At 40.1% G+C, this 25434-nt stretch overlaps 1 protein-coding gene across 6 annotated transcripts in view; it reads left to right on the plus strand.

Annotated features, from left to right (window-relative positions):
• Positions 1–378: 378 nt before the first annotated feature.
• The window catches only part of DDX10 (DEAD-box helicase 10), a 274322-nt gene continuing 249266 nt past the window's right edge, over positions 379–25434 (plus strand). For 3 of the 6 annotated variants that reach the window (XR_013404274.1, XM_077964258.1, XM_015115626.3), the window contains exons 1-7: positions 379–636; positions 9965–10025; positions 12074–12204; positions 13531–13689; positions 14748–14868; positions 15808–15997; positions 23707–23833. Coding sequence is in view for 3 of the 6 variants with exons in the window: in XM_077964258.1 (XP_077820384.1) it covers positions 451–636; positions 9965–10025; positions 12074–12204; positions 13531–13689; positions 14748–14868; positions 15808–15997; positions 23707–23833 (975 nt within the window). In the remaining 3 variants the exon portion in view is untranslated. Of the gene's footprint in view, positions 637–6360; positions 6640–9964; positions 10026–12073; positions 12205–13530; positions 13690–14747; positions 14869–15807; positions 15998–23706; positions 23834–25434 lie in introns of those variants that run through there. The other 3 variants (XR_013404272.1, XR_013404273.1, XM_015115627.3) reach the window with 3 other exon arrangements.

Genomic DNA, 25434 nt, shown 5'->3' on the forward strand with positions numbered 1-25434 from the left:
GGCAAATCTTTTGACTCGTTGGTCCGAAATGTGCAAAACGAGGGTCAAAATTTTCATTCAGTTTGTACGTGGGTACACACACACTCAGGAACGCTTCGCAAAGTTGAACCTGGAGTAAATGTGTGAACACCCCTTAAAGGTTCAGCGTATGACGTCACCATAGTAACAACAACAGTGCGCATGCGTCTTTTTAAAGAGCCGGCGTGCTCCTGGCGTCCCTCAGTCCGCCCCCGTTTCCCCAGACTGCTCCTCCCTGCAGGAGCCAATTCGCCAGTCACAACCCTCCTTTTCATTGACGTCGTTGGCGCGTGCCCCGGTTTCAAAAGCTCGGGGGCGGGCTTTTGGGTTCGCGCATGCGCCTCTGTGCATTTTCCCCATGCTGTTTCCGCGATCCTGGTCCTAGGTGTCTCGTGTCTGCGGGTGAACCGAGATTTTGCCGCCACCGCCGCAATGGGGAAAACTGCCGACTCTCCGGGTTCGGGAGCCCGACCCGACCCGGTGCGGAGCTTCAATCGCTGGAAGAAAAAACACAGCCACAGGCAGAACAAAAAGAAGCAGTTGAGGAAGCAACTGAAGAAACCCGAATGGCAAGTCGAGCGCGAGGGTATCAGCCGCCTCATGCAGAACTATGACAAGGTGAGGCCGGCGCTGGGGAGGGGGCTCGGGCCGGCCAGCAGCTGGGCGGCGTGTCACTGCGGCGAGGGGTTGCAGAATGGAGGCGGCGGATCTGTCACCGGGACCCTGCCGGGAATGGGAGGTCACGCCGGGTGCCACAGCTCAAACCTCTGCACCGTCCTGGCCACTCTTCTGCTTGCCACACTGTTCCTAAAAAAATGATAGAAATGCGGCGGTACCTAAGGGTAGGGAGACTAATCCTGTAATAGCTACAGTCATATCCATAGTAATAATACTGATGACAATAATGGTAATAATGACACCTGCATTTTAAAGCAGTCACCATGTGCTTACAGTAATTGTTTGACTTGATCTGAGGTATGGATATTAATAATCCTACTTAATAGGTAGGAGAATTGAGGTTCTAAGAGGAATGAAACTTGTCCGAATCTCTCACGCTTAGTAGGTGGTGTGGAATTGGAAGCTAGATCCATGTCTTTCTAATCCCAAAGCCTTTGCTTTTAACCATGAAGCCAGACTGCATGCCTCAACATCATCTATGCTCCTTCCTGTGCCCACCTCATTTCTCCACAGGCTTCATGTCCGTATCCAAGAATTGGCCTAGAAAAGCTGGATCACTGGTATGTTTCTGTCACATATCATCCTCATATTGTAGCTGTTGTTCCCAGATGAGTATACCTGTAACGATCACTTTGACCTCCTGACTTCTTCCCCAAACTCCAGGCTCCACAGGTCTGTCAATTCCTTTTTTCCCTTTCTTTAAATCCCATGTTTGTTGGCCTTCACCCACATCATTCAGCTTCTCAGCCCCCTTCTAGTGCAGTACAATCAGGGATTTAATAGATGGAACATTCTTGGAATTAAAGTTGCCATTGTAACAAATTACCGCAAACTTGGTGGCTTAAAACAACAGAGATCTTGAGGTCAGGAGTTCGAGACCAGCCTGACCAACATGGTGAAACCCCGTCTCTACTAAAAATACAAAAAAATTAGCCAGGCGTAGTGGCAGGCGCCTGTAATCCTAGCTACTCAGGAGGCTGAGGCAAGAGAATCGCTTGAACCCGAGAAGTGGAGGTTGCAGTGAGCTGAGATCGCGCCATTACACTCCAGCTGGGGTGACATGAGTGAGACTCTGTCTCAAAACAAAAAAACAACAAAACCCAACAACAACAGAGACTTACTGTATCACAGTTCCAGAGGCCACACATCTGAAGTCAGTTTCACTGGGCCAAAATCAGGGTGTCAGCTGGGACATGCTCCCTCCAGAGGTTCTAGGGGAGACTCTGTTTCTTGCCTCTTGTAGTTTCTGGTGGATGCTGGCATTCCTTGGCTTGTGGCTGCATAATTCCAGTCTCTGCCTTCTCCTGTGTCAGTCTACCTGTGTTCCTCTGTTATAAGGACGCTTGTGATTGCGTTTAGGGCCTACACACATAATCCAGGATAATCACCCCATCTCAAGATCTTTAATCACATCTGAAAAGTCACTTTTGCCATATAAGGTAACATTCATACCTTCCAGAGGTTAATACATGGACATAAATTGGGATCATTTTTAGCCTATCATATCCTAGCTCCACCATCTCAGCAGACCATAGAACTAGAAACCTAGGAGCAGTCTTAGGTACTTCTCTCCTACCTACTCTTATAACCAGTCCGTCACACTGGTGATTTGTTCTGCTTAAATTTTTCAAATGCTTCTTCATCCCTACTGCCTTGTCTTCAGCCCCCATCATCTCTTGTCTGGATTACTATAGTAAATTTTGCTTTCGACAGGGATCAGCAAGCTTTGTCTGTAAATGATAGTGAATGTTTTCAGCTTTGTAATCATAAGGGTAGAACTACTTACTCAATTGTGCCCTTGTAATACAAAAGCTGTCATAGAAATACTTAAATGAATGGGTGTTGTTTTTCAGTAAAACTTTAATTAGTGAAACAGGTGGCTGATAGGATTTGGCCCCTGGGCCTTAAACCTTTCTGATTTATCCTCTATACTTCTGCCAGAATGATTCTTTCCAAGATGAAGATCTAATCATTTTACTCCTGATTAGAACCCTTCCTTGGTTCACAGTTACTTTTAGAAAAATTGTCAAATTCAGTGTGTCAACAAGAAATACAACTCTTTAGTCTGCTGAAGAGTAAGTTATTTGTGGTCAGGCTGACCTGGTTTAAATCTCACTCTCTTCGAGTATTGGCTAGTCAGGTTTCTTCACCCCTCTAAGTCTCAGTTTCTTCTTTCAAAAAACAGAAGTTATTAGCCACCCAGAGTGTTGTAAGGCCCAAATGAGATAATGTGTATACACCAAGCGGTACATGATAGGCATATATGAAGGAACAGCTTGCAGTTTTGTGAGTTGTCCATGCTTCTTGTGCTTCTCATCCTGGTACTTGACGTTTCCACTGCGTGCAGTGAGCGGACGCGTCTGCCCACTCTAAGGACAGGTACTCCTCCTTCAAGATTTAGTGCAAACCCGTCTTCATCACCTCCCCTGGCTGAGTTAGGGCTACTGTGCATCTGTAGCGTTTTGTAGAAACCTTTATGACAACATTTATCAACTGTCTGCGATGATTGGCTTCTTTAACTTTTTTTTTTTTTGCCAGATACTTTTTTATTTAAAATATTAATGAAATAAATGATTCATACAAAATACTATGATATACATGTGACACTTAAAGGCTGATAAAACAATTATGTGCCTGTCAAATAGCTGAAGAAATAGACAACTAAATATTACAATGAAATGTTTCTTATCCCAACAAAATGGCAAACCAGCATAGGCAGCTGGATTCCTGCCTCAGCTCTGGGGAAATTTTAGAACTCAAAATAAAATTACAGACAAAATTAATGTAATAGACAAGGGGAGTACATAGGAATACGCCAGAATGCTATAGTACTTGTTAATTAGGCAAAGCAATTTAAATGGGTCTTAAGTCTATTATAAGAGCAAATGGAGAAAAATGTTATATAAACAGAATAAGAACACTAAATATATACAGTAGAAAGTATAAATGAAGAAAAGAAATGCAAGGAAAGTATAAAAAATGAAAAAATACTTTTAAATGATAGTAGTGTTAGGTCCTAAAATAATAGAAATTGCAATAAATATAAATGGATTAATCTGGCCAATTAAAGTGAGATACTCTAAGATTTTATTTAAAATATCTAACAACATATTCTTTGCAAGAGAAAATATGAAGATATAAAAAGAAGAAAGCACATATTAACAACAACTTTGAAGTCCACACTGTGATGCCATTAATTACATCTCCTTCCCCCAGAGGTATTAATTACTCCAAATTTTGTGTCTATTATTTCAGAATTAATTTACTATTACTATGTAACAAATTATCACAAGCTTAGTGGCTTAAAACAACATACACATATTATCTCACAGTTTATGTGTGTCAGGGGTATGGGCATGGCTTAGCTGGGTCCTCTGTTCACAGCTTGACAAGGCTGCAATTAAGATTAAGATTGGCGGCCGGGCGCGGTGGCTCAAGCCTGTAATCCCAGCACTTTGGGAGGCCGAGGCGGGCGGATCACGAGGTCAGGAGATCGAGACCATCCTGGCTAACACGGTGAAACCCCGTCTCTACTAAAAATACAAAAAAACTAGCCGGGCGCGGTGGCGGGCGCCTGTAGTCCCAGCTACTCGGGAGGCTGAGGCAGGAGAATGGCGTAAACCCGGGAGGCGGAGCTTGCAGTGAGCTGAGATCCGGCCACTGCACTCCAGCCTGGGTGACAGAGCAAGACTCCGTCTCAAAAAAAAAAAAAAAAAAAAAGATTAAGATTGGCTGAGCTGTGTTCTCATCAAAGGCATAACCAGGGAAAGATCTAATTCCAGATACCATAGGTTGTTAGCAGAATTCCTCGTCATGTGGTTATAGGATTTAGGTTTCTGTTTTCTTACTGGTCATTGGCTTGGGGACACTTCCAGCTTTTGAGAGTCCTTTGCCACATAGGTTTTGCCATAGACTTACAACATCACAACATGTCAACTTACTTCGGGGTCAGTAGGAGAATGTTTCACTTCTGTCTGTGAATACAGAAGAATGACATTGCACCGCCTTTGCAATAACTTCATTAACTTTTAAAAAAAAACTCTCTTACTAGACCATGAACCTTTCAAGATCAGCAACCAGTGATGTGCTCATCTTTGCACTCCCCAGAGTCTGAAAGCACAGTGCTTGTCCTTGAGTAGGTGCTCAGTCAGTGTTTAGATGTTGTTTGCTGTAAGACTAGACCTTTCCCAGGCAACTTTGCTCTGGTTGGCAGCATTGGATTATTCTTTTTTTGTTTCTTGTTTCAGTAGTAATTGTGAACATTCATCAAACTTATGCGTGCTGGCTTTCCGTATACTAACCACAAATAACCCTGTGAAATTGTTCCCATTATACAGGTGAGACAACTTTAAGGCACAGCAAGGTTAAATGATTTGTGTAAGGTTAAACAGCTGAGAAGTGAAAAAGGCGTTCTAACCCAGGTAGTCTGATACCAGTGCAGCAAACCACTATGCTTTACTGTGTTGCATTTATTTAAATCCCATTTATTTCACTGTTGAAGGAGCAGCTTTCCCCCCCGCTAAGCATTGTTCTGTTTTACTTCTTTAATTTTAGAAATATTTTCTCAAGATTTGGTTGAGAAATAAATGCAGTGTGAAATCAATTGTCAAGGTTAGCAATACTAGGATATAATTATTTGAATAGCAGGTTTATCATTCTCTAGGTAACCAAGGTGCAGGCCTTCACTATGTGGCTCCTCCGGTGGTAGCATTGTACATAAAACTTACTACATGGCCATGGTACACAGGTGGTGCTCAGTAGCCTCACTGGTGAACTACTGAACAATTTGATTCTGAAACCTTTTGAAACAATTTGACAGGCACTTGTCTAGGCGGGTGTGAGTATATAGTTAAAAAAATACATGCCCAAGTCCCTAGGGAACCTGGGTTTGCTATAGTGTGAGGGGTTGATATAGTGTGACACATGTTATATTAGTATGTATAAAATGTTATAATCCTTTGTAACGTGTACCTCAGTGCTGTGGAGTTAGAGGATGGTGTAATTAGGGGAAGTTGAGTTATCCTGTACTGAGCTCCTGCTGGTCAGATGCATTACAAAAAACAGGCTTCCTCTGGGTATGCTACCCTTCTTCCTAGTGGTTGCAACCTCAGGCCTGGCTTGGGGAGCTGGTGTGGGCTGGATTTCAAGCCCTGCATCTTATTCGTAGCAGATTTCATTGTGCAGTGTACAAACTGTCCAGTGGTTTACAGTTGCCAAGAATGGAGCTAAGCTTTTTTAAAAATCAGAGTTCATCAGATAGAAAAGATGGGCAAGGATGTTCTAGGTGGAGGGAACACGGGGAAATACAGAGAGGTGAAAATGCGTGGCAGTCTTTGAGGGAGGAAATGCTCCTTGGAGTGTTGCATGCATTCCTGAGTTGGCTTCAGATGGGTTCGAGAAGGAGGTTGGACTGTGATGACATTGGAGGCTGCAGCAGGCAGTATAATGGCTTCCGAAAGTGTTCACATCCTAATACCTGGCACCTGTGAATATGTTAGATGGCAAGGGGTAATTAAGGTTGCTAATCAGCTGACCTGAAAGTAGGGTGATTATCCTGGATTGGGTGGGCCCAAGGTAATCACAGGTGTCCTTAGGTGTGGAAGAGGGAGGCAGAAGAGTCAGTGTCGGAGTGACGTGATGTGAAAAAGACTTGGAGTCTGTTGCTGACTTTAAAGACAGAAGAGGGTCACCACCTAGGAATGTGGGCAGCCTCTAGAAGCTGGAAAAGGCGGGGAAATGGACTCTCCCCTAGAGTCATCAGAAAATAAATGCAGCCCTGCTGACACCTTGATTTTAGCCAAGCGAAACCCATTGTGGACTTTTGACCTCCAGAGCTCGAAGGTAATCTCTTTGCGTTGGTTTAAGCCACTGTTTGTGGTAATTTATTACAGTAACAGTAGGAACTTTATACAGAGGCCACGCTCAATCTGGAAGCCATGGGAAGTATGTTGCGGGACTCTGTATAGAGAATATATCCGAGCTGTAAAGGTTGGAGGGTAAGAGATCAGGTTGGAGACTATTGGTAGAGTCTAGGTCTTGGGTCCTTTGAGAGGCAGATGACAAAATGGGACTGGGTGAACTGGAGCTTTAAGGGTTGCAGGTGCAGGAGGGGGAATGTCTGTGAAGGCTGAGGGAGAGGGAACAGGAGGAGGGAGGGAAAGGAGAGAAGGATGGAAGGAGAAGCAGGTAGGAAGAGTCTCAGACTGCAGCACAGTTCCAAGTAAACCTTCAGCCAGTCTGATGGGGAGTCACTGATCCAAAGTTGTCCATCAGAGGAATCCCTGGGCCTGCAGTAGCACTGCTGAGCCCCGCCATTGACTAGGAGCAGCCCGGGGGGAAGCATGGCTTTTTCATGGTGAGTCTAGAGGAGGCCCAGCTGGCATTGTCAGTCATCTATACTTCTCACAGCAGGAGGGTGGTGTATTTCTAAGGGGTAGTGTGTATTGGAGGGGCTGCTGGAAAACTAGGGATTGAAGCTCAGAAATGTTGAGCTAGCTGTGTTAGTTCAGCAGCTGTTTTCACTATTGCTGGAGGACTCTTTGCACCTGGGATTCATTTAGACTAATCAGCTGTACTGTATAGAAACTGCATTCAAATCCTGATTTTTTTTTTAATCAGAATTTTGTCTGGTGTAGTTGAGGCAGTTTGCTGTTCTTGACTGCAGTAGGTGGCGCATTCTAGGAAGTTTCAATGCTTTTTTCATCAGGCATTATTCACTTTAGCGAGAAATAGGCATTACTAGAGAGTTGTGAGAAGTATAAGAGGATGGTCAGATGTCACCCTTTTCTCCTTCTCCCCTTTCCAACTTTTCCAATAGCCGTGGGAAGCCTTTAATAAAGACCATCCCTGAAATATCTCTTCACTGAATTCAGAAGAATAGCGAGACAGATTTGTAGACTGAGTATGAGTATTATGGAGATGGAAGGGATTTTTTCCCCCCTAAGAAAGGGATAGAGGCAAGGGGAAAAGAGTTATTTTTCTGAGGTGGAGTCTCGCTCTGTGGCCCAGGCATACAGTGGCACTGTCTCTGCTTACCGCAACCTCCGCCTCTCAGGTTCAAGCGATTCTCCTGCCTCAGTCTCCCAAGTAGCTGGGATTACAGGCGTGCACTACTGCGCCTGGCTAATTTTTGTAATTTTAGTAGAGACGTTTAAAAATTTAGAGATATTTTTAGGGTTTTGCCATGTTGGCCAGGCTGGTCTTGAACTCCTGACCCCAGGTGATCTGCCTGCCTTAGCCTCCCAAAGTGTTGGGATTACAGGTGTGAGCCACCGTGCCAGGCTGGGTTATTCTGTTTGTAGGAACCATAGCCATCTCCTGCTGTGGCTGCTATGTAGTCCTTGGAATATAACAATATCTAGAGCAGGGTCAGCAAACTCTTTTTCTGTAAAGGGCTGGATAGTCTGTGTTAGGCTTTGTGGTCCATACAGTCTCTGCAACAACTACATAGACAATAAGTAAATGAATTATTGTAGCTGTGCTCCAATAAAACTTTACTTACTAAAATAGGCAGCAAATTGGATTTGGCCTGTAGGCTGTAGTTTGCTGGGCCCTATTTTAGAACATCAGCAGAATCAAAATTTCCTTTTCTTTGTCTTCTTTTAAAGAATATGGCGCCTGAAATCCCAGCACTTTGGGAGGCCGAGGCGAGCGGATCATGAGGTCAGGAAATCAAGACCACCCTGGCTAACACGGTGAAACCCCGACTGTACTAAAAATACAAAAAAATTAGCCGGGTGTGGTGGCGGGCGCCTGTAGTCCCAGCTACTCTGGAGGCTGAGGCGGGAGAATGGCGTGAACCCGTGAGGCGGAGCTTGCAGTGAGCCAAGTTTGCGCCACTGCACTCCAGCCTGGGCGACAGAGCGAGACTCCATCTGAAAAACAAACAAACAACCAAACAAGTTATATAGTTTTCTATTGTAATGCTTGATGGAAGAGTGCTGGAGAAGTTTCATTCCCTCCAGGAGGTTAACTGACTTTAGGAAGACAGATGTGCTGTGCAATGTTTTGTTTGAGGAGCTCACTTTGCCCGTACTGTGTCTCTTGCTGGGGATTGAAGAGTGTGTTGGCAGCCTGCCTCCTTCTGTAGGCATTCCATTCCCTTTGAAAAGTTTTTTAGCTGACAATACTACGAATGCAAGGGTGGACCACACCTACTTTTAATGCCTTGTTTGGAAGATTATCTTCTAATTGAGGTTCCTTGCTGGGACAGTATGTTATTTGAGTAAACCATTCTTGTAATGCTGGTACGCTGATTCTGCCTCCTTTCTAGTGATATCTGAAATGATTTGTAGGGATTAAGACAATGTTTTAATATTTGTATTTTCAGCATTTGAGGGCACATAGTAAACCCTGCTTGGGCTATGTTAAGAATCATAGAAAAGATGTGTAGATTGTAAAATGAAATACAACTGTCATCCCTTTACTGCCTAGAGTGTAATTTAAATAAATTAACCATATAAATGCAGCTTTTTCCTTTTGCAAATCATGAATAATTTGGCAGCATATTTCCAGAAATGAGCAGTAGTTCCTGCCTTCAGCATCTGTAATAAAATAATTCTCCTGCGCAGCTGAAATTCAGAAAATTGGGTTTGTGCTAATAAAGAACGTCAGTAATGAATATTTGAATAATGTAAAGTTAGAGAGCAAAATGTTACTTATTGTGGCTTCAAAGCATGACAGACATTTCCCCCGATTATTTTAAAATAATACTCCTTCAATAACCCCAAAATGAATAGTTATCAGGTTGGATTTCATAGTCCACTGATTTATGGTTAAAACTTTGAAAGGATTGTGCTAACAAGAAATATTTCTCCAACTTATTTCACTCTTTTTTCCAAATTGTGTGTATAGAACTATTTTCATTGTGATCTGTGGTTTGTAGTAATTTTGTCCTTATTTCTTAAATTGATATCCCTTGAGGGATGATAGGAAGTATATTTTCTTCCTAAAATTGATGTGGTTGATGCTTTACTATGTTCAACATTTTGGAGGTTGGGTAGTAATATGTGTGCTGTGTGTGCGTCTGTGTGTATTGGGTGACCTTTTTTTCCTTACCAATTGAAATGCTTACAAATGTATATTCGATTCAGGGATAGCCTCTTCAGGTTATATTTCCTTTCAGAAGGAATGATGGCTTTTAATTAGAAGTGATGATTGAATTCAACCCTGCATTACCAAGGATGAGCTAGGCAGTACAATGTGGAGAAAAAATGGCTGTGTTATGAAACAAATGAATTACCCAGATTCCTTTTTCTTTTTTTTCCAGATAAATGTAAATGAAATTACAAGATTTTCAGATTTTCCCTTGTCCAAAAAAACACTGAAAGGTAGGTATATGGTGATCGTGGGATGTGTTATTGGATTTCTTGGCATTTTTGATAAATGGGAGAAGATTTAGAGAGTTTAGCTTGAAAAATCTTATTTTGGCAAATTTTGATACCATGAAAATCAATGAAAATAAGCAATATTCAAGTTTTAACACTATGTTATTCTCTTTCTTTCTGGACTGATGAAAAGAAAAACGAGATTCCAGCAGCCTCTGAATAAAATGAAATCTAATTGTGTTAGTTAAAATAAGCAAGGGAACAAACCAAGACGGGACACCCTTTGTATCTGTTTGCTAGGGCTGAGATGACAAAGTATCAGACTGGGTGTCTTAACAGAGACTGATTTTCTCACAGTTCTGGAAGTTGGAAGTTGGGGATCAAGGTGTTGGCAGCATTGGTTTCCTCTTAAGGCAAAATAAGGGAAGGATTTGTTCCAGGCCTCCTTGGCTTGCGGATGGCTGCGCTCTTGCTGCCTTTTTATTTTTGGATAAATAAAAATTGTATATATTTGGCCAGGTGCGGTGGCTCATGCCTGTAATTCCAGCACTTTGGAAGGCCGAGGCGGGTGGATCACAGGGTCAGGAGTTCGAGACCATCCTGGCCAACATGGGGAAACCCATCTCTACTAAAAATACAAAAATTAGCTGGGTGTGGTGGCGGGCACCTGTAATCCCAGCTACAGGCTGAGGCAGGGGAATTGCTTGAACCTGGGAGGCAGGTTTGTGCCACTGTACTCCAGCCTGGGCGACAGAGTGAGAGACTGTCTCAAAAAAAAAAAAAAAAAAATTATATATATTCACAGTGTCTGACATGCTTTGAAATATGTGTATTTCATATACATATACATACGTGGAATGGCTAAATCAAGCCAATTATGTATGTGCTAATATTACCTCATCCTTTTGTGGTTAGAACTCTTAAAATCTACTTAGTAATTTTTCTTTTTTCAATATGTTGTAATTATAGCCACCATGATATATAATCTCTCTCTCTCTTTTTTTTTTGAAGACAGGGTCTTGCGCTGTCACCCAGGGTGCAGTGCAGTTGTGTGATCTTAGCTCACTGCAGCCTCAGCCTTCTGGGCTCAAGTGATCCTCCCACCTCAGCCTCATGAGTAATTGGGACCACAGGCACGTGCCACCATGCCTGGCTAATATTTAAAAATTTTTTGTAGAGATAGGGTTTTGCCATGTTGCCCAGGCTGGTCTTGAACTCCTGAGCTTTAAGCAATCTGCCTGCCTTGGCCTCCCAAAGTGCTGGGATTATAGGCGTGAGCCACCACCCCCAGCCTACGATAGATCTCTTGAACTTCTTCCTCCTAACTGAAATTTTGTATCCTATGATGAACATCTTTCCACTCTCCTTACCAGCTTCTGGTAACTACCATTCTACCCTCTGCTCTTATGAATTTGTCTTTTTTAGATTCTACATATAAGTGAGATTATATGGTATCTTTATTGCTGTGCCTGGTTTATTTCAGTTAGCATAAGGTCCTCCAGGTTCATCCATGTTGTAAATAACAGGATTTCCTTTTTGAAGGCTGAGTCATACTCCATTTGTGTGTGTGTATGTGTGTGTGTGTATGTATATAACATATATCACATTTTCTTTACTCATTCATGGACACTTAGGTTGATTTCATATCTTGGGTTCTGTGAATAATGCTTCAATGAGCTAGGGAGCACAAATACTTTTCAAAGTACTGGTTTTATTAATATATCCTTTGGATTATACCCAGAAGTGGAACAGGTGGATCATAGAATAACTTGTCTCCTCTTCGCTTGGTTTTCCCTCTGTGCATGTGGACTCTTCATGTCTCTGTTCAAGCTTCTTCCCATAAAGACACCGTTTATATTGGATCAGAGTCCACCCCATGAGGCTCTAACTTAATCACCTCTTTAAAGGCCCTGTCTCCAAATATAGTCATGTTCTGAGGTATGGGGCATTAGGGCTTCAACATAGGAATTTTGGGGGACACAACTCACTTAGCCTATAACACCATTCTACAGGGATTTTCTAAAATATAATCCTTCCCTCCATGTTGCCAGGTTTGCAAGAAGCTCAGTACCGTTTGGTAACTGAGATACAGAAGCAGACCATTGGATTGGCTTTGCAAGGTAAAGATGTACTTGGAGCAGCCAAAACTGGATCTGGCAAGACTTTGGCTTTCCTTGTTCCAGTAAGTACATTGTCATTGGGTTAGACTGTCTGTTACACAATTTTATAACATTCTGTGCCCAGATGCGAATTATATAAAGAGATTTGTATGTTAGATTTCATAATAGATTGGCTAGAATGCAAGCTTCATCAAACAGGAGCCATGTGTGTCTTGTTCTCCCCATTTTCCCCAGGTCCTAGCACAGTACCTTGCATGCGGCAGGCACTCAATAACTTAATGAATGAACTATTGTGCTTTGACAAGTCATTACATTCTTGATGGAAGTGGGGTGCTCCAGTATGGCAGGTTAGAGTGGTTCTGCGCTGCCGTAGGACTATTGGAAGACAGTTTCTGCTCTCACCGTTGTGAGCCTGCCAGTGGCATTTATACTTGCCACTTTGTTTAGGATAAAGCTAAAGTATGCTCAGTTTAAGGAGCTTTAGGCGTTTGTTGAGAATTTTCTGGGACATTGCTATCGGTCTTTTATGGCAGCAAAACAGTAGAGCTTCTTAGGCATTCACTTCCATCTCTGTTATGTTGGTCTCCTAATCTTTCATTCCTATAAAATGACCCAGAAAAATCTCATTTTAGTTTTTGTTCCAAATATTGCAAAAACCACTTTTCTCTTAAATCCTAGTGTCTGTCTATAGCTAGAGAATTCAGTTACTGTATAACTACAGCAGCTGCATGGATGAAAATTTATTTACTTATTTTTATTTTTATTTTTTGAGATGAAGTCATGCCGTGTTGCCCAGGCTGGAGTGCAGTGGTGCAATCTCGGCTCACTGCAACCTCTGCCTCCCAGGCTCATGTGATTCTTTCTGCCTCAGCCTCCCAAGTAGCTGGGATTACAGATGCGGACTACCACGCCAAGCTGATTTTTGTATTTTTAGTGGATATGGGGTTTCATCATGTTGGCCAGGCTGGTCTTGAACTGACCTCAAGTGATGTACCCACCTCGACCTCCAAAGTGCTAGGATTATGGGCGGGAGCCACTGCGCCCATCCAAAAGTTTTAGTGTGGTTATTTTGAAAATGATAAATATATTCTTAAGTGTGTTGTAAAGGTCTGTGGGTTGCACATACCTTTCACTGATAGCCAGTTTCCTGATGGCGTGGCTCTGGCAGCAGCTGAGCTACCATGGGGTTTCTTTTCCCTTTTGTCTGAGTTGGGGGTGGATGGTTCTGATGGAAGATAAACAAAATCATTTACTTTGGGCTGGATAAAACTGGAGTGGTATGCCTTCTGCTTGGAAGATCCCTTTGATTTGGAGGGGCAAGGTTGAGATGCAGGCCAAAAAGCTGACTTCTGATGACTTACTGAACATCAATTTGCTGTCTTTTTGAGGTGCTGGAAGCCTTATATCGTCTGCAGTGGACCTCAACCGATGGGCTGGGAGTTCTCATAATATCACCTACGAGAGAACTGGCCTATCAGACCTTTGAGGTTCTCCGAAAAGTAGGAAAGAATCATGACTTCTCAGCTGGTCTCATCATTGGTGGAAAGGTTCGTCCTTTTGTCTATGTCCTTCCTTTCCTTCTGTAACTTATACTGAAGTACTGTGACTGTTGACAGGGAGGCAGCAGAGTCTTCATCTAAACAGACTGACCTCCTAGACCAGGGCCTCATGGGGTAGTAGCACCTTGGTATGGTCACTGCTATCTGCGATCTGGTTGCCAATTTTGCAGGCCCAGAAAGTCCATTTTTTTGTTGGGGAATCTGAATTGATTAGCCTAAGACATATTTACTCTAATCCTGTAAAGTTATTTGTTGATATTCATTGGGAAAGATATTTCCATATATGAACTAGTACCTTTTAATAAGGTATCTATCTAAGAGGTTGAATAATTCAGAGCATTGCTACACCAGCAGCAGAAGAAAGGAAGGTAGATTGTTTGGAGGAATATTTAAGACCTGCTGCTCACTTTTGTTCTTTTGTACAGCACATCTAGAATGCCTGTATCTGCTAGAATCTCCTCTAGACTGTGGGGATAAATACTTGAGTTTTTATGCAAATGTGCACAAAAGAAGAAAGAATAGCATCACAAACCCTCATGTACCTGTTGCCCAAGTTTAACAATGGGCAACATTCTGTTTTTTCCCCCAGCCTTCAGGACTGTGAGAAGTGGTTCTTGTATCAAGGAGAGAACCTCGGCCTTTTTCAGTTCACAAAGTCCAGTCCTGGAGTGGTGTCAGAGTCTGTTCAGTGTCCCTGGGTCCTGAATTAAAGAATGAGAGTGATTCCAGTTTATGTCAGTTCTGATCCAAATAGGAAATCCTGATTTGGAGTATTCATTTGATTATTTTTTTTCTTAGCCTCAAAATCCTGGGTATGAATAAGAATTTAGAACTCTGAGCTCCTTATGTCTTCCCGTAAAGACTTTTTTTTTATTTAGCCCAGAAATGTGGATATGCTGCAGAAATACAAGGGAAAAGTTAGTTTATTTCCAAGAGTATCTAAAATGCTGTGATGAAATGGCACATGCAGGTGGCTTTTATAGCTTTGGTACAGAGGCTGCTGAGAGTGATGTGTCTCTGTAATCAAAATAAATAACTGCTTTCAGGATCTGAAACACGAAGCTGAGAGGATCAACAACATAAATATACTCGTGTGCACACCAGGTCGACTTCTTCAACACATGGATGAAACAGTATCTTTTCATGCTACTGATCTCCAAATGTTAGGTGAGTCAAATGAATTTCTGATTTAAAAAAAAGGCTCAGACTTAGGAGAGAGCCCTTATACATTTTAATGATAGAAATTTTATGTTGGATAAATGTTATGATTCAAAACAAACTTAAAAATTACTGACACATTTTGGCATTTGGGCTCTAAACCCAGAAAGTATAACTAGATTTAAAAAAATCAGAAGAATATATGTACTTTTATATGTGAAATTAGGCACATTAGTATTAGACCGTGCCAAGATTTTTAACACCTGCTTCTAATAACTTGAAAGGTCAAGTTGGCATTTTTTTAAATGAACTTTTTCTTTTTGGCTTGGGAATACTACCTAATGTGTATTTTTAAATAAACTTTATCTTTGAATGTTTTTGATTTATAGGAAAGTTGCAGTGGAGAGTTCCTGCATTATCCTTCCCCTGGTTTCCCCTAATGTTTTTGTTTGTTTGTTTGTTTGTTTGTTTTGAGACAGAGTCTCGCTCTGTTGCCAGGCTGGAGTACAGTGGCACGATCTCGGCTCACGGGTTCAAGTGATTGTCCTGCCTCAGCCTCCCGATAGCTGGGACTACAGGTGTGCACCACAACGCCCAGCTAATTTTTGTATTTTTAGTAGAGACTGGGTTTCACAATGTTGGCCAGGATGGTCTCGATCTCTTGACTTCGTAATCCACCCACCTTGGCCTCCCAAAGTGCTGGGATTACAGGCCTGAGCCACTGTGCCCGGCCTTCCCTTTGTGTTAATGTCTTACGTGACATGGTACTTTGATCAAAACTAAGGCTAATATTGATACATCATATAAATTCCAGACTTTATTCACGTTTTACCAGTTTTTCTGCTAATGTTCTTTTTCTGTTTTAGGATCCAATCCAGGATACCCCATTGTGTTTAGCCTAATGTGTATTTTAAATATGATAATTCAACTTGCATTTTCCTTTTTCAGTTCTTGACGAAGCAGATAGAATCTTGGACATGGGCTTTGCTGATACCATGAATGCCATTATTGAAAATCTCCCCAAGAAACGTCAGACTTTACTTTTCTCAGCAACACAAACTAAATCTGTAAAGGACCTTGCACGCTTGAGTTTGAAAGACCCTGAGTATGTCTGGGTTCATGAAAAAGCAAAATATAGGTATGTACTCTTTGATTCAATCAAGATAAATGTTTTTTTCTTTTTTAGTTTAGGGATTTGATATTTTAAATATCTGTTTTCTGGGAATTAAGACATTCTATGCGTTATTGGTTATGCAAAGCATAGTAAATATACCAGTTAAAATTACCCAAATTCTTGATATATCTTTAAATGTCAGGGTACTCGAATGTAGCATTTCCCAAAATGTGGTCTGGGAGGGGAACAAATGTTTTTCCATAGATGTTAAGAGGTATTTTACCGTTTACCAACACTACCTCTCCATAAACAGAGAAGGGATGAGATAGCAAATGGTGAGTCAAAGTGAAACGGTTTTGTTTCTATTTCTCAGAACCTTTAATATTTTCATGGACATTGTGATTGTTCAAAGCAGTGGAAGGTGGTTGTAGCTTGCTACATTTACCAAAATTATTTGCGTACGGAATCATCCTTTTTAGCAGGATTATGCAGTACTAATGTGTTATGGAACACATTTTATCAAGCGCATTAGTATTTAGCAAAATACCTTTCTGTCTAAAATTCTAGCAACTATTGTTTTTGTCTTGGTCTCACTAAAAAATAGAGCGTAAAGTATGTGTGTTACAGTGAAATATGTAAAGTATGTATGTTTGTGATATACAGGTAGTTGGGGAAATTTTTATTTATCTATTTTTTTGAGACAGGGTCTTGCTCATTCTGTCGCCCAGGCTGGAGTGCAGTTGTTTGATTGTAGCTCACTGTAACCTTGACCTCCTGGGCTCAAATGATCCTCCTGCTTCAGCTTCCTGAGTAGCTGGGACAAGTGGGGCATACCACCATGCCTGGCTAATTTTAAAATTTTTTGTAGAGTTGAAGTCTTACTACATTGCCCAGGCTGAGCAAATTCCTGAGTTCAAGCAATCATCCCACTTTGACCTCCCAAAGTGTTGAGATTACACTCAGGCATGAGCCACTGTGCCCAGCTGGAATATGTTTTAAGTTGTATTTTTATATGACAATTGGAAGCATATGTATTTGGTATGAATCACTGCAGACTTCCAGGAGAAATGTTTTCCAGTGAATATAAGTTGGATTCTTTGTTGAAGATAGCAATGTAAATTCAACTACTATTATTTATATCTTAAATTTTTTATTTCTCCTTGCTCTGAAATGTTAGCCTAAAAAGAAATAGGTTTGGAAAATGAATTGTGTTATCTGGAAATTCCTTAAATAGAGAAAATATGAGTATTCAGGCCCATCTTGACCTTGTGTAATAGATGTCTAGGATTTTAAAAGCCTGAGAAGAGAGAAGCCAGATTCTTTGCTTCTAGGTTATCTTGGGGAATCTGAGTACTGGTATCTTTGACTTTCAAGAACTTGGGAATGGAATAGTAAGATACGTGAGGTATAGCTTTTTCCCTTGGCTTACTTTCGAGTAGACATTGATCTCCTAAAGTGTTGAGATAGCTATGAAAATTTTTGTGACAATTAACAATTAACTTGAAAATATAAAGACTGCCTGTCTAGGATTTTTCACTTTTCTTTTTTTGCTATTTGCCTCCAGCTTATTTTTAATATTCATCAGACAAATTTTTTAATCATTAGATGTCTCTAAGACCTTTCATAATTTATGCAAGTTAATTTGTACCTATTATTTCCTATTGCCAATTTCTGTAGGTAAGAGTTGGTTATTTTCTGTAAAGTTTTAGAAAAAAACAACAAAGACTTTGATATTATTTCACAAATGATTTTTGAAACCCAGTCCCATCACTTATAAAAGTGTGGTAGACAAAATTTTCAGAAAAAATTTTGGAAGGCAGACACGTATTGACATAATTTATAAAACCTCAGATTATATGATAATGGCTGTGGTTTTCTAATATTCCAAATTTATAGGAAACATAAAAAAGCAGATGCTCTTAGGAATTTTGTCTAATATCAATGTTAGCTTTTCCCCTTTAGTAGCTTATCAGTGTGGTTCATACACCATGAGAGATTATATTCCAGAACATTTTAAATTGTTAGAGAGTATCTACTCTCAAATTGTGAAGGACCCAACAACTAAAGAAAAATCAGATCTTTCCGAAGTTGTAAGCCAGAGCATACTTTAGAAAAAGTATACTAGTGTTTTCATTATGTTGTTATATATAGACAACTGGTATGTCCAATGATCTTATTTTTGAGAGAATATGCCTTTGGGCCATAGCGATTTGCTGTTTTTCAGTGACCAGTTGAATTCTATGGTGGATTATGAAAATCTTCAAATTTGAGATCTATCATGAATTTATGTTATTAGGTATATACAAATTAAGTATTGCATTGTCAATTTGAAACATTAATCATTATGAAATGCTTCTTTTTTGTGTGTGTGTGTGTGCTTATTTTCTGTGTACAGTGTCTCTTTTTTGGATTTGTTTTTTTGCCTTTTTCTTATTGGCTTGGAGGAGCCCTTTAAATTATTTATTTGTAATACGAGTAGCAAAACACTTCCCTACTCCCAGTGTTTTTTTTATTTTATAAAATGTTTCTTTTTATCTTTACTAATTCTTTTTTGCCTTTAAGTCTATTTTTTTCTCCTTCCTTCCTTCCTTCCTTCCTTCCCTCCCTCCCTCCCTCCCTCCCTCCCTCCCTCCCTCCCTCCCTCCTTCCCTCCCTCCCTCTTTTGATGGAGTCTCTCTCTTGCCCAGGCTGGAGTGCAGTGGTGTGATCTTGGGTCACTGCAGCCTCTGCCTCTCAGGTTCAAGCAATTTTCCTGCCTCAGCTTCCCAAACAGCTGGGATTACAGGTGCTCACCACCGTGCCCACCTAATTTTTATATTTTGAGTAGAGTCAGGGTTTAACCATGTTGGCCAGGCTGGTCTCGAACTCCTAACTCCGGGTGATCCACTTGCTTCGGCTTCCCAGCTACTGCGCCTGGCCAACTTTAAGTCTAGTTTGATATTAGTCTATATATAGCAATTTTCTTTTAGTTAACATTTGCATGGCGAATCCTTTCCCATCCTTTTACTTTCTACATTGTTTACACCCTATGTTTTTAGGTTTGTCTTTGTGAGTAGCATATTTTTAATCTGGTATGATAATTGCTTTTGACAGTTAATTTAATTATTATTTAGGTCCCTTTACTTCTTCCTACCTTTGTGTCTTCATTGTTAAGTATTTTAATTCCACATGTATCTTAAGCCCCATAAGCCACTATTATCAGTTTGCAACATCAGTATTTATTTAGACTTACCTGATTCTTCTTCTTGTATTGTCATACTTCCACCTGAGAATTTTTCTTTTGCTCAAATAATTTCCTTTAGTGCATACTTGTTAGTGAACAGCGTTTTGACCTTTCTGAAAACCTCTTTATTTCATCTTCATTTTTTTTGAAGCCTATCTTGGCATTTTTTTTTCCCTCTTCAAAGACATCTTTGTTGTACTCCCGGTTCCATTATTTCTGTTAAAGTCATCTGACAGTTCTCTTGTTCTTTTGAAGGTAATTTTTTCTTTTTTTCGGCTAGCAAATGTCTTAAGGTCAGGCTGTCTTGATCTGGTCTAGCCTGGCAATTAGACTCTGGGGTTATCCTGTTTCTGGTTTGTCCTGAGACTTGGGGTATAACCCTCACAGATGGGGAATAGCCTTTCTTAGGGTCTCAACCAAAAGACTGAGGTATCTACCAGGGCCCGTCTGTCTTGGCAAGTTGTGAACCTCATAGCATTGTGACCCTGCCGGAATGTCTGCTCAGTTCTATATTTTCCCAGTTGGTTGCTTTTTGCTTGTTTTTCCTCATCATGCCTTATGTACACTCAGTTTAGGGGTTAGCATGCTCCTCAAGGGTAAATTGTATGAAAAATTTTAGATTCAGTTTTCATTCTCTCTGGGACCTGGGACTGACATGTTTAGACTTAAGGCTGCTACCTTGTTTCCTGTCTTGCAATCAGCAGATGCTTTTGGGGAGAAAAGTGAGGTTGTTAACAGAGGGCTTGGCTCAGGGCATTTCCATTTTCTCCTTTAGCACCTCAAGTCCTACCTGCCTTGGTTGCTCTCAGGTGCTGTCAGTCTTTTTGTTTTGTTTTGTATTTATTCATGCTTTTATAGTTGCTATTCTAGACCAAAGGGTTAATCTGATACCAGCAGCTTCTTAGTCTTGTAAGTTTAGCAGCTGATAGAAATTATTGCCTAGCTCCGTTATTTCATCAGGGTTTGCAAAATTGTGATATTTTAATTGTATTATTTCTTCATTAGTTTAAATAATTTCATATCAAACAGCTTTCACATGAACTGTGTGATTATCTGAGGTACAGTTCTTACAGGAAAGCCAGAATATTAGAATGTATGCTTTACTCCCTTTATCTGCTTTAACACCAGTGAGTTGGTTCCCTAGTATTTTCTGAAGGTAAGCAGTGTTTGTTTTTTGGTTGGGGGTGGGGGTTGTGTGTACTAAAAATGAACTAAATGTACTAAAAAAATTTTAGTAATTAATGATGAATTAATGATACTTAACTCAGATTTAAACATCTTTTTATGTCCTTGAATCAATAAAAATTTTTATATTTAATATTCATCTTGTGTCATCCCAAACTTCGCTAGTACTTGCTTCAAGTTAATATCTCGATTCTGTAGATACATTTTAGTAATCTTTGGTGAACTTTTTGCTTTCTGGTGTTCTAAGTTTATCTTATATATTTCCAGTTCTTATAAAATCCTTCTAGCAGGATCCGGTATATAAAGACCATAGTCTGAGTGCTAATGGGCATGGTCATTGTGTTAAGCCTTACAGTGGACAGGCCTTTTTAAAAGAGTTCAGCTGATAATTACAAATTAAATTTAGGATTACAAGGTTTTTATTAAGCCTCATTTAAAAAATATGTGTCTCTTTTCTCTTCTGCCAAACATTAATTCCTAAAGACTTTTGTTTCATCTGTAAGTCAGTATATCTAAAATAGTTTCAGGCTAATACCAATATTATTACTGACAATATGATTACTTATAAAAGTTTAAGATTCCTTTGCATTTCTCTTTTTTTCCTTAGATATCCCAGAAAAGATGTGGGAATCACATTCCTTCAAAGGCATTTCCTTTGAAATAATTCCTTTGTCATTAAGTCATCAACTTGATATATATTTGGGCTTGTTTCATTTTGCTCTTTTGTATAACTGCATTCTGTTTCCCATAATTCCCTATAGATATGGCCTATTTCTTATTTAAAGACTGTTTTTTTAGAGCAGTTTTAGGTTAACCTCAACAATGAGAGGAAGATACAGGGATTTGCCATATACCTGCTGTCCCCATGCAGCCTCTGCCATTATCAACACTCTCGCTAGAATGGTGGTGCATTTGCTACGATGGATGAACCTATGTTGATGCATCCTTATCACCCAAAGTCTATTACTTTAGGGTTCACTCTTGGTGTGGTACATCCCATTAATTTGGACAAATTTATAAAAACATGTATCTACTGTTACAATATTTCACAGTATATTCACTGCCCTGAAAATCCTTGGTGTTTTGCCTATTTATTTATTCATCTCCCCTGACAGCTGCTGATCTTTTTACTGTCTCCATAGTGTCGTCTTTTCAGAATGTCATATAGTTGGAACCATACAGTATGTAGCCTTTTCGTATTGGTTGCTTTCACTTAATATTATGCATTTAAGGTTCCTCCATGTCTTTTCATGGAGTGATAGCTCATTTCATTTTAGCACTGAATAATATTCCATTGTCTGGATGTGTACCACAGTTTATTTTTCTATTCACTTTGAAGGACATCTTGATGGCCTTCAAGTTTTGGCGATTATGAATAAAGCTGCAATAAACATCCTTTTGCAGATCTTTGTATAGACATATGTTTTCAACTCTTTTCGGTAAATACCAAGGAACATGATTGTTGGGCCAGGTATTAAAAGTATGTTTGGTTTTAAGAGACTGCTATACTGTCTTCCAAAATGGCAGTATCGTTTTGCATTTCCACCAGCAATGAAGGACAGTTCCTGTGGCTCCACATCCTTGCCAGCATTTGGTGTTGTCACTGTTCTGGATTTTGGCCATCTAATAAGTGTGAAGTGACATATCATTATTTTAATTAACTTTTCCCTGTTGACATATGATGTGGATCATCTTTAAATTTTTTTTTTTTTGGAGACAGGGTCTTACTCTGTCACCCAGGCTAGAGTGCAGTGTAGCATGATCATGGCCCTCTGCAGCCTCAGACTCCTGGGCTGAAATGATCCTGCTGCTTCAGCCTCTCAGGTAGCTGGGACTATAGGCGCATGCCACCCTGTCCAGCTAACTTTTGTATTCTTTTGTAGAGCCGGGGTTTCGCCATTTTGCCCAAGTTGGTATGGTATCTTTTCATATGCTTATTTTTTATTTACATATCCTCTTGGGAGAGGTGTCTGTTAAGATCTTTGACCTCCTTCCCCCTTTTAAAATTGGGTGTTTCTGTTCTTATTGTTGAATTTTAAGAGTTCTTTGTATATTTTGGAGAACAGTCCTTTATCAGATTTTTTTGCAAATATTTTTCTCCCATTCTGTGGCTTATCTTCTGATTCTTTTGATAGTGTGTTTCACAGATCAGAAACATTTAATTTTAATGAAGTCCAGCTTATCAATTCTTCCCTTTATGGATCATAACTTTGTCATATCTAAAACCAATTGACTTGTATTTTTTGGTTTGTCTGTCCCCCCTCCTTTTTTCTTTCACTGTAAACACACACATGGGTGGGCATGAATATGCATATATAATGTATAGCCCCCTGATAAATGGTACCAAACTATCTGTACTATTCCGCCACTTGCCTCTTTCCTTAACAGTGTATCCTAGACATCACTCCACAGCAATATATGGATAGTTTCTTCGTTCCTTTTTTACAGTTACATTATAATTAATGTGGCTGTGTAATCGTTCATACTGCAAGTCCCTACTGATGGACATTTAGGTTGATTTTGATCATTTTTTGCTTTATAAATAATGCCATATGTTTGTATGTGTGTATATATGTGTGTGTGTTTAAAGCCAGAGTAATGTTGGAATAAAGTAGATTTATTAGTTCAAAGAGTAAATGCATGTATATTTTTCTCCAAGATTTTATAATGAAATTTCAAACATATGGTAAATTGAAAGACTTTTACAATAAATACCTTATAACAAACACCTAGATACTACCTAATGATAGCATCCATTTACTTGCTTTCATCCATCCCTTCTAACTCTGTATTAACCCATTTTAGTTTTGATGGATTTCAGGGTAAATTGCAGATATCTGTATTCTCTCTAAATACTTCACACCTATTACTAATGAGAATTTAATATTTGTACAGATTTCTTTCTTTTGGTATAAAATTTGTATACAATGAAATATGAAAATTTTAAGTATACAGTTGACTTTGATGAATGTGTATATCTCAGTAATCTAAAGCCCTAATGAGATGTGGAATACTAATCAGCCCAGCAAGTTCTCTTAAGCCTCTTCTTAGTTAATCCTTGACCCCGCATTTTTAGAGGTAATCACTGTTCGTGTTGTGCTTTGTTTGACATTGATTTACAAGGGATTTTGAATGTGTTTTAAAGTGATGTGTTGAATTCATATCCCAAGGGACAATAGAGAAAAATTACTGTTTTTTTAGTGTATGTGTGTAGGAAATTTGCTTGAGAGATGTGCCACTATTAAAACTTGTTTCCTTTTTTGGTCTGGATTTCAGTTACCTACATGACATATTTTAATGTCTTTCTTTTCCTTAATTCCACAAGCACCCCTGCCACTTTGGAACAGAACTACATAGTCTGTGAGCTGCAGCAAAAAATAAGTGTGCTGTATTCCTTTTTGAGAAGCCATCTGAAGAAGAAGAGCATTGTATTTTTTTCCAGTTGCAAAGAGGTATTGGCTGTTTAGTTTTCTTTCTGAACGTATGTTGAATGTCACTTTTGAAATGGCAAATCAATTAGACAAATTATTGTATTGTACGAGAAGTACAGTGCTAGGTGTGGTGAGGGATCTTTAGTGTCCTTGTGGTAAAGGAATCTGTGGTTGAGACTTTCAACTCCACAACGGCAGAAACTGTGTCTTTTCTTAGGCATTCTGTTAAGTGCTAACAATACTGGAAATGTAGTCCTCAATAAATATTAGTAGAATGAATAGTTGTTAGCCAGGCTAAGCAGAGGTCTTTATAATCTGATACCTCCCTTACCCTCCAGGAATATGGGAATGAATATATCATTTATTTCCATGCCTTATATCTTTGTTTATGCTGATCTGTCTGGAATGGCCTCCCTGCATCCCTTCACCTAAATCTGGGGAAATACTTATTTTGAGGCTAAGTTCAAATGTCATACCTGAAAGTCCCTTTCTGACACTCCCTTTTGAAAGAATCAGTTGCTCCCTCCTCTAACCTTCTGAAGTGTTTTGTTTATATCTTAGTTAATAAACACTTCTTGCTTGAACACTAGCCCTGTGCTAGGAATAAAGAATGAGGATTTCAGAGATGTCTAAGAGAACTTTGTCTCCTCTCTTGAGGAGAAGGGACCACCATCTTCGTGCATGCGTGCGTGCGTGCGTGTGCCACTTCTCCTGTACTATATTTCAGATTCCAGATGACTTCTAGGGAATGTAGTAGATCAATTCTAAATTTACAGCTTTTGCAATAATTTTCCATAATAAATATGTAGATGAGTTTCTCTCTAGCTTATGGGAAATTAAGTGGTGATCTGATGCTGTTGTCTACTGAACCTTATTTTAACATGTAAAGGATGACTTTAGCCTTGGTGCGGTGGCTCACGCCTGTAATCCCAGCACTTTAAGAGGCTGAGGTGGGAGGACTGCTTGAGTCTAGAAGTTGAAGACTAGCCTGGGCAAGATGGCAAGACCCTGTCTTAAAAAAAAAAAAAAGACTTCAGTTTTTTAAGGACCTATCTTAGATTTTCAAAGCTTCCCAGATCCCGGGAGCATTCCTCAAGGTAACTTGGAAGTGTGTCCTGAGCAGTAGCCAACCACAAAATCATAAACTTCACATCTCTTAAAGAAGACTTAGTTGGTTTTTGTATCTAGATACTAGGAAATGATTCTGAAAGTTCTATTTAAAGTTCTGTTTAAAGTTTCTACTCTTTAGGAGATGGCATCAAAGGTGGCCTTGGCATAGTTGCCCAAGGTGGCACTGCAGCCCCTGGTCGAGGTATAGCAATTGTCAATACCCACCATCAGCAGTGGCTTCTTGGGCAAGGGGCCGCGATGATGCCAGTGCCTCCTGAGGTGGGGACAAGGCTCACCAGTATAGAGCCACAGAGGTCTGTCACTTTGCAAGGGCTGGTGGGCTTGCTGATTTTCTTCCTCCAGTAACCTCTCGGCACAAGGACAGTGGAGAGCTTGGCCAGGATGATGGCCTCTCAAATGGCAGTGGCTACCTCCTTGGAGCACCTGATACCCATATCAATGTGGCCATTGTAGTCCCCAGTGGCAACATGCCTTGAACCCAGTGCATTGGC

This window comes from Macaca mulatta, chromosome 14 (assembly GCF_049350105.2).
Source record: "Macaca mulatta isolate MMU2019108-1 chromosome 14, T2T-MMU8v2.0, whole genome shotgun sequence".
Lineage (NCBI taxonomy): Eukaryota > Metazoa > Chordata > Mammalia > Primates > Cercopithecidae > Macaca > Macaca mulatta.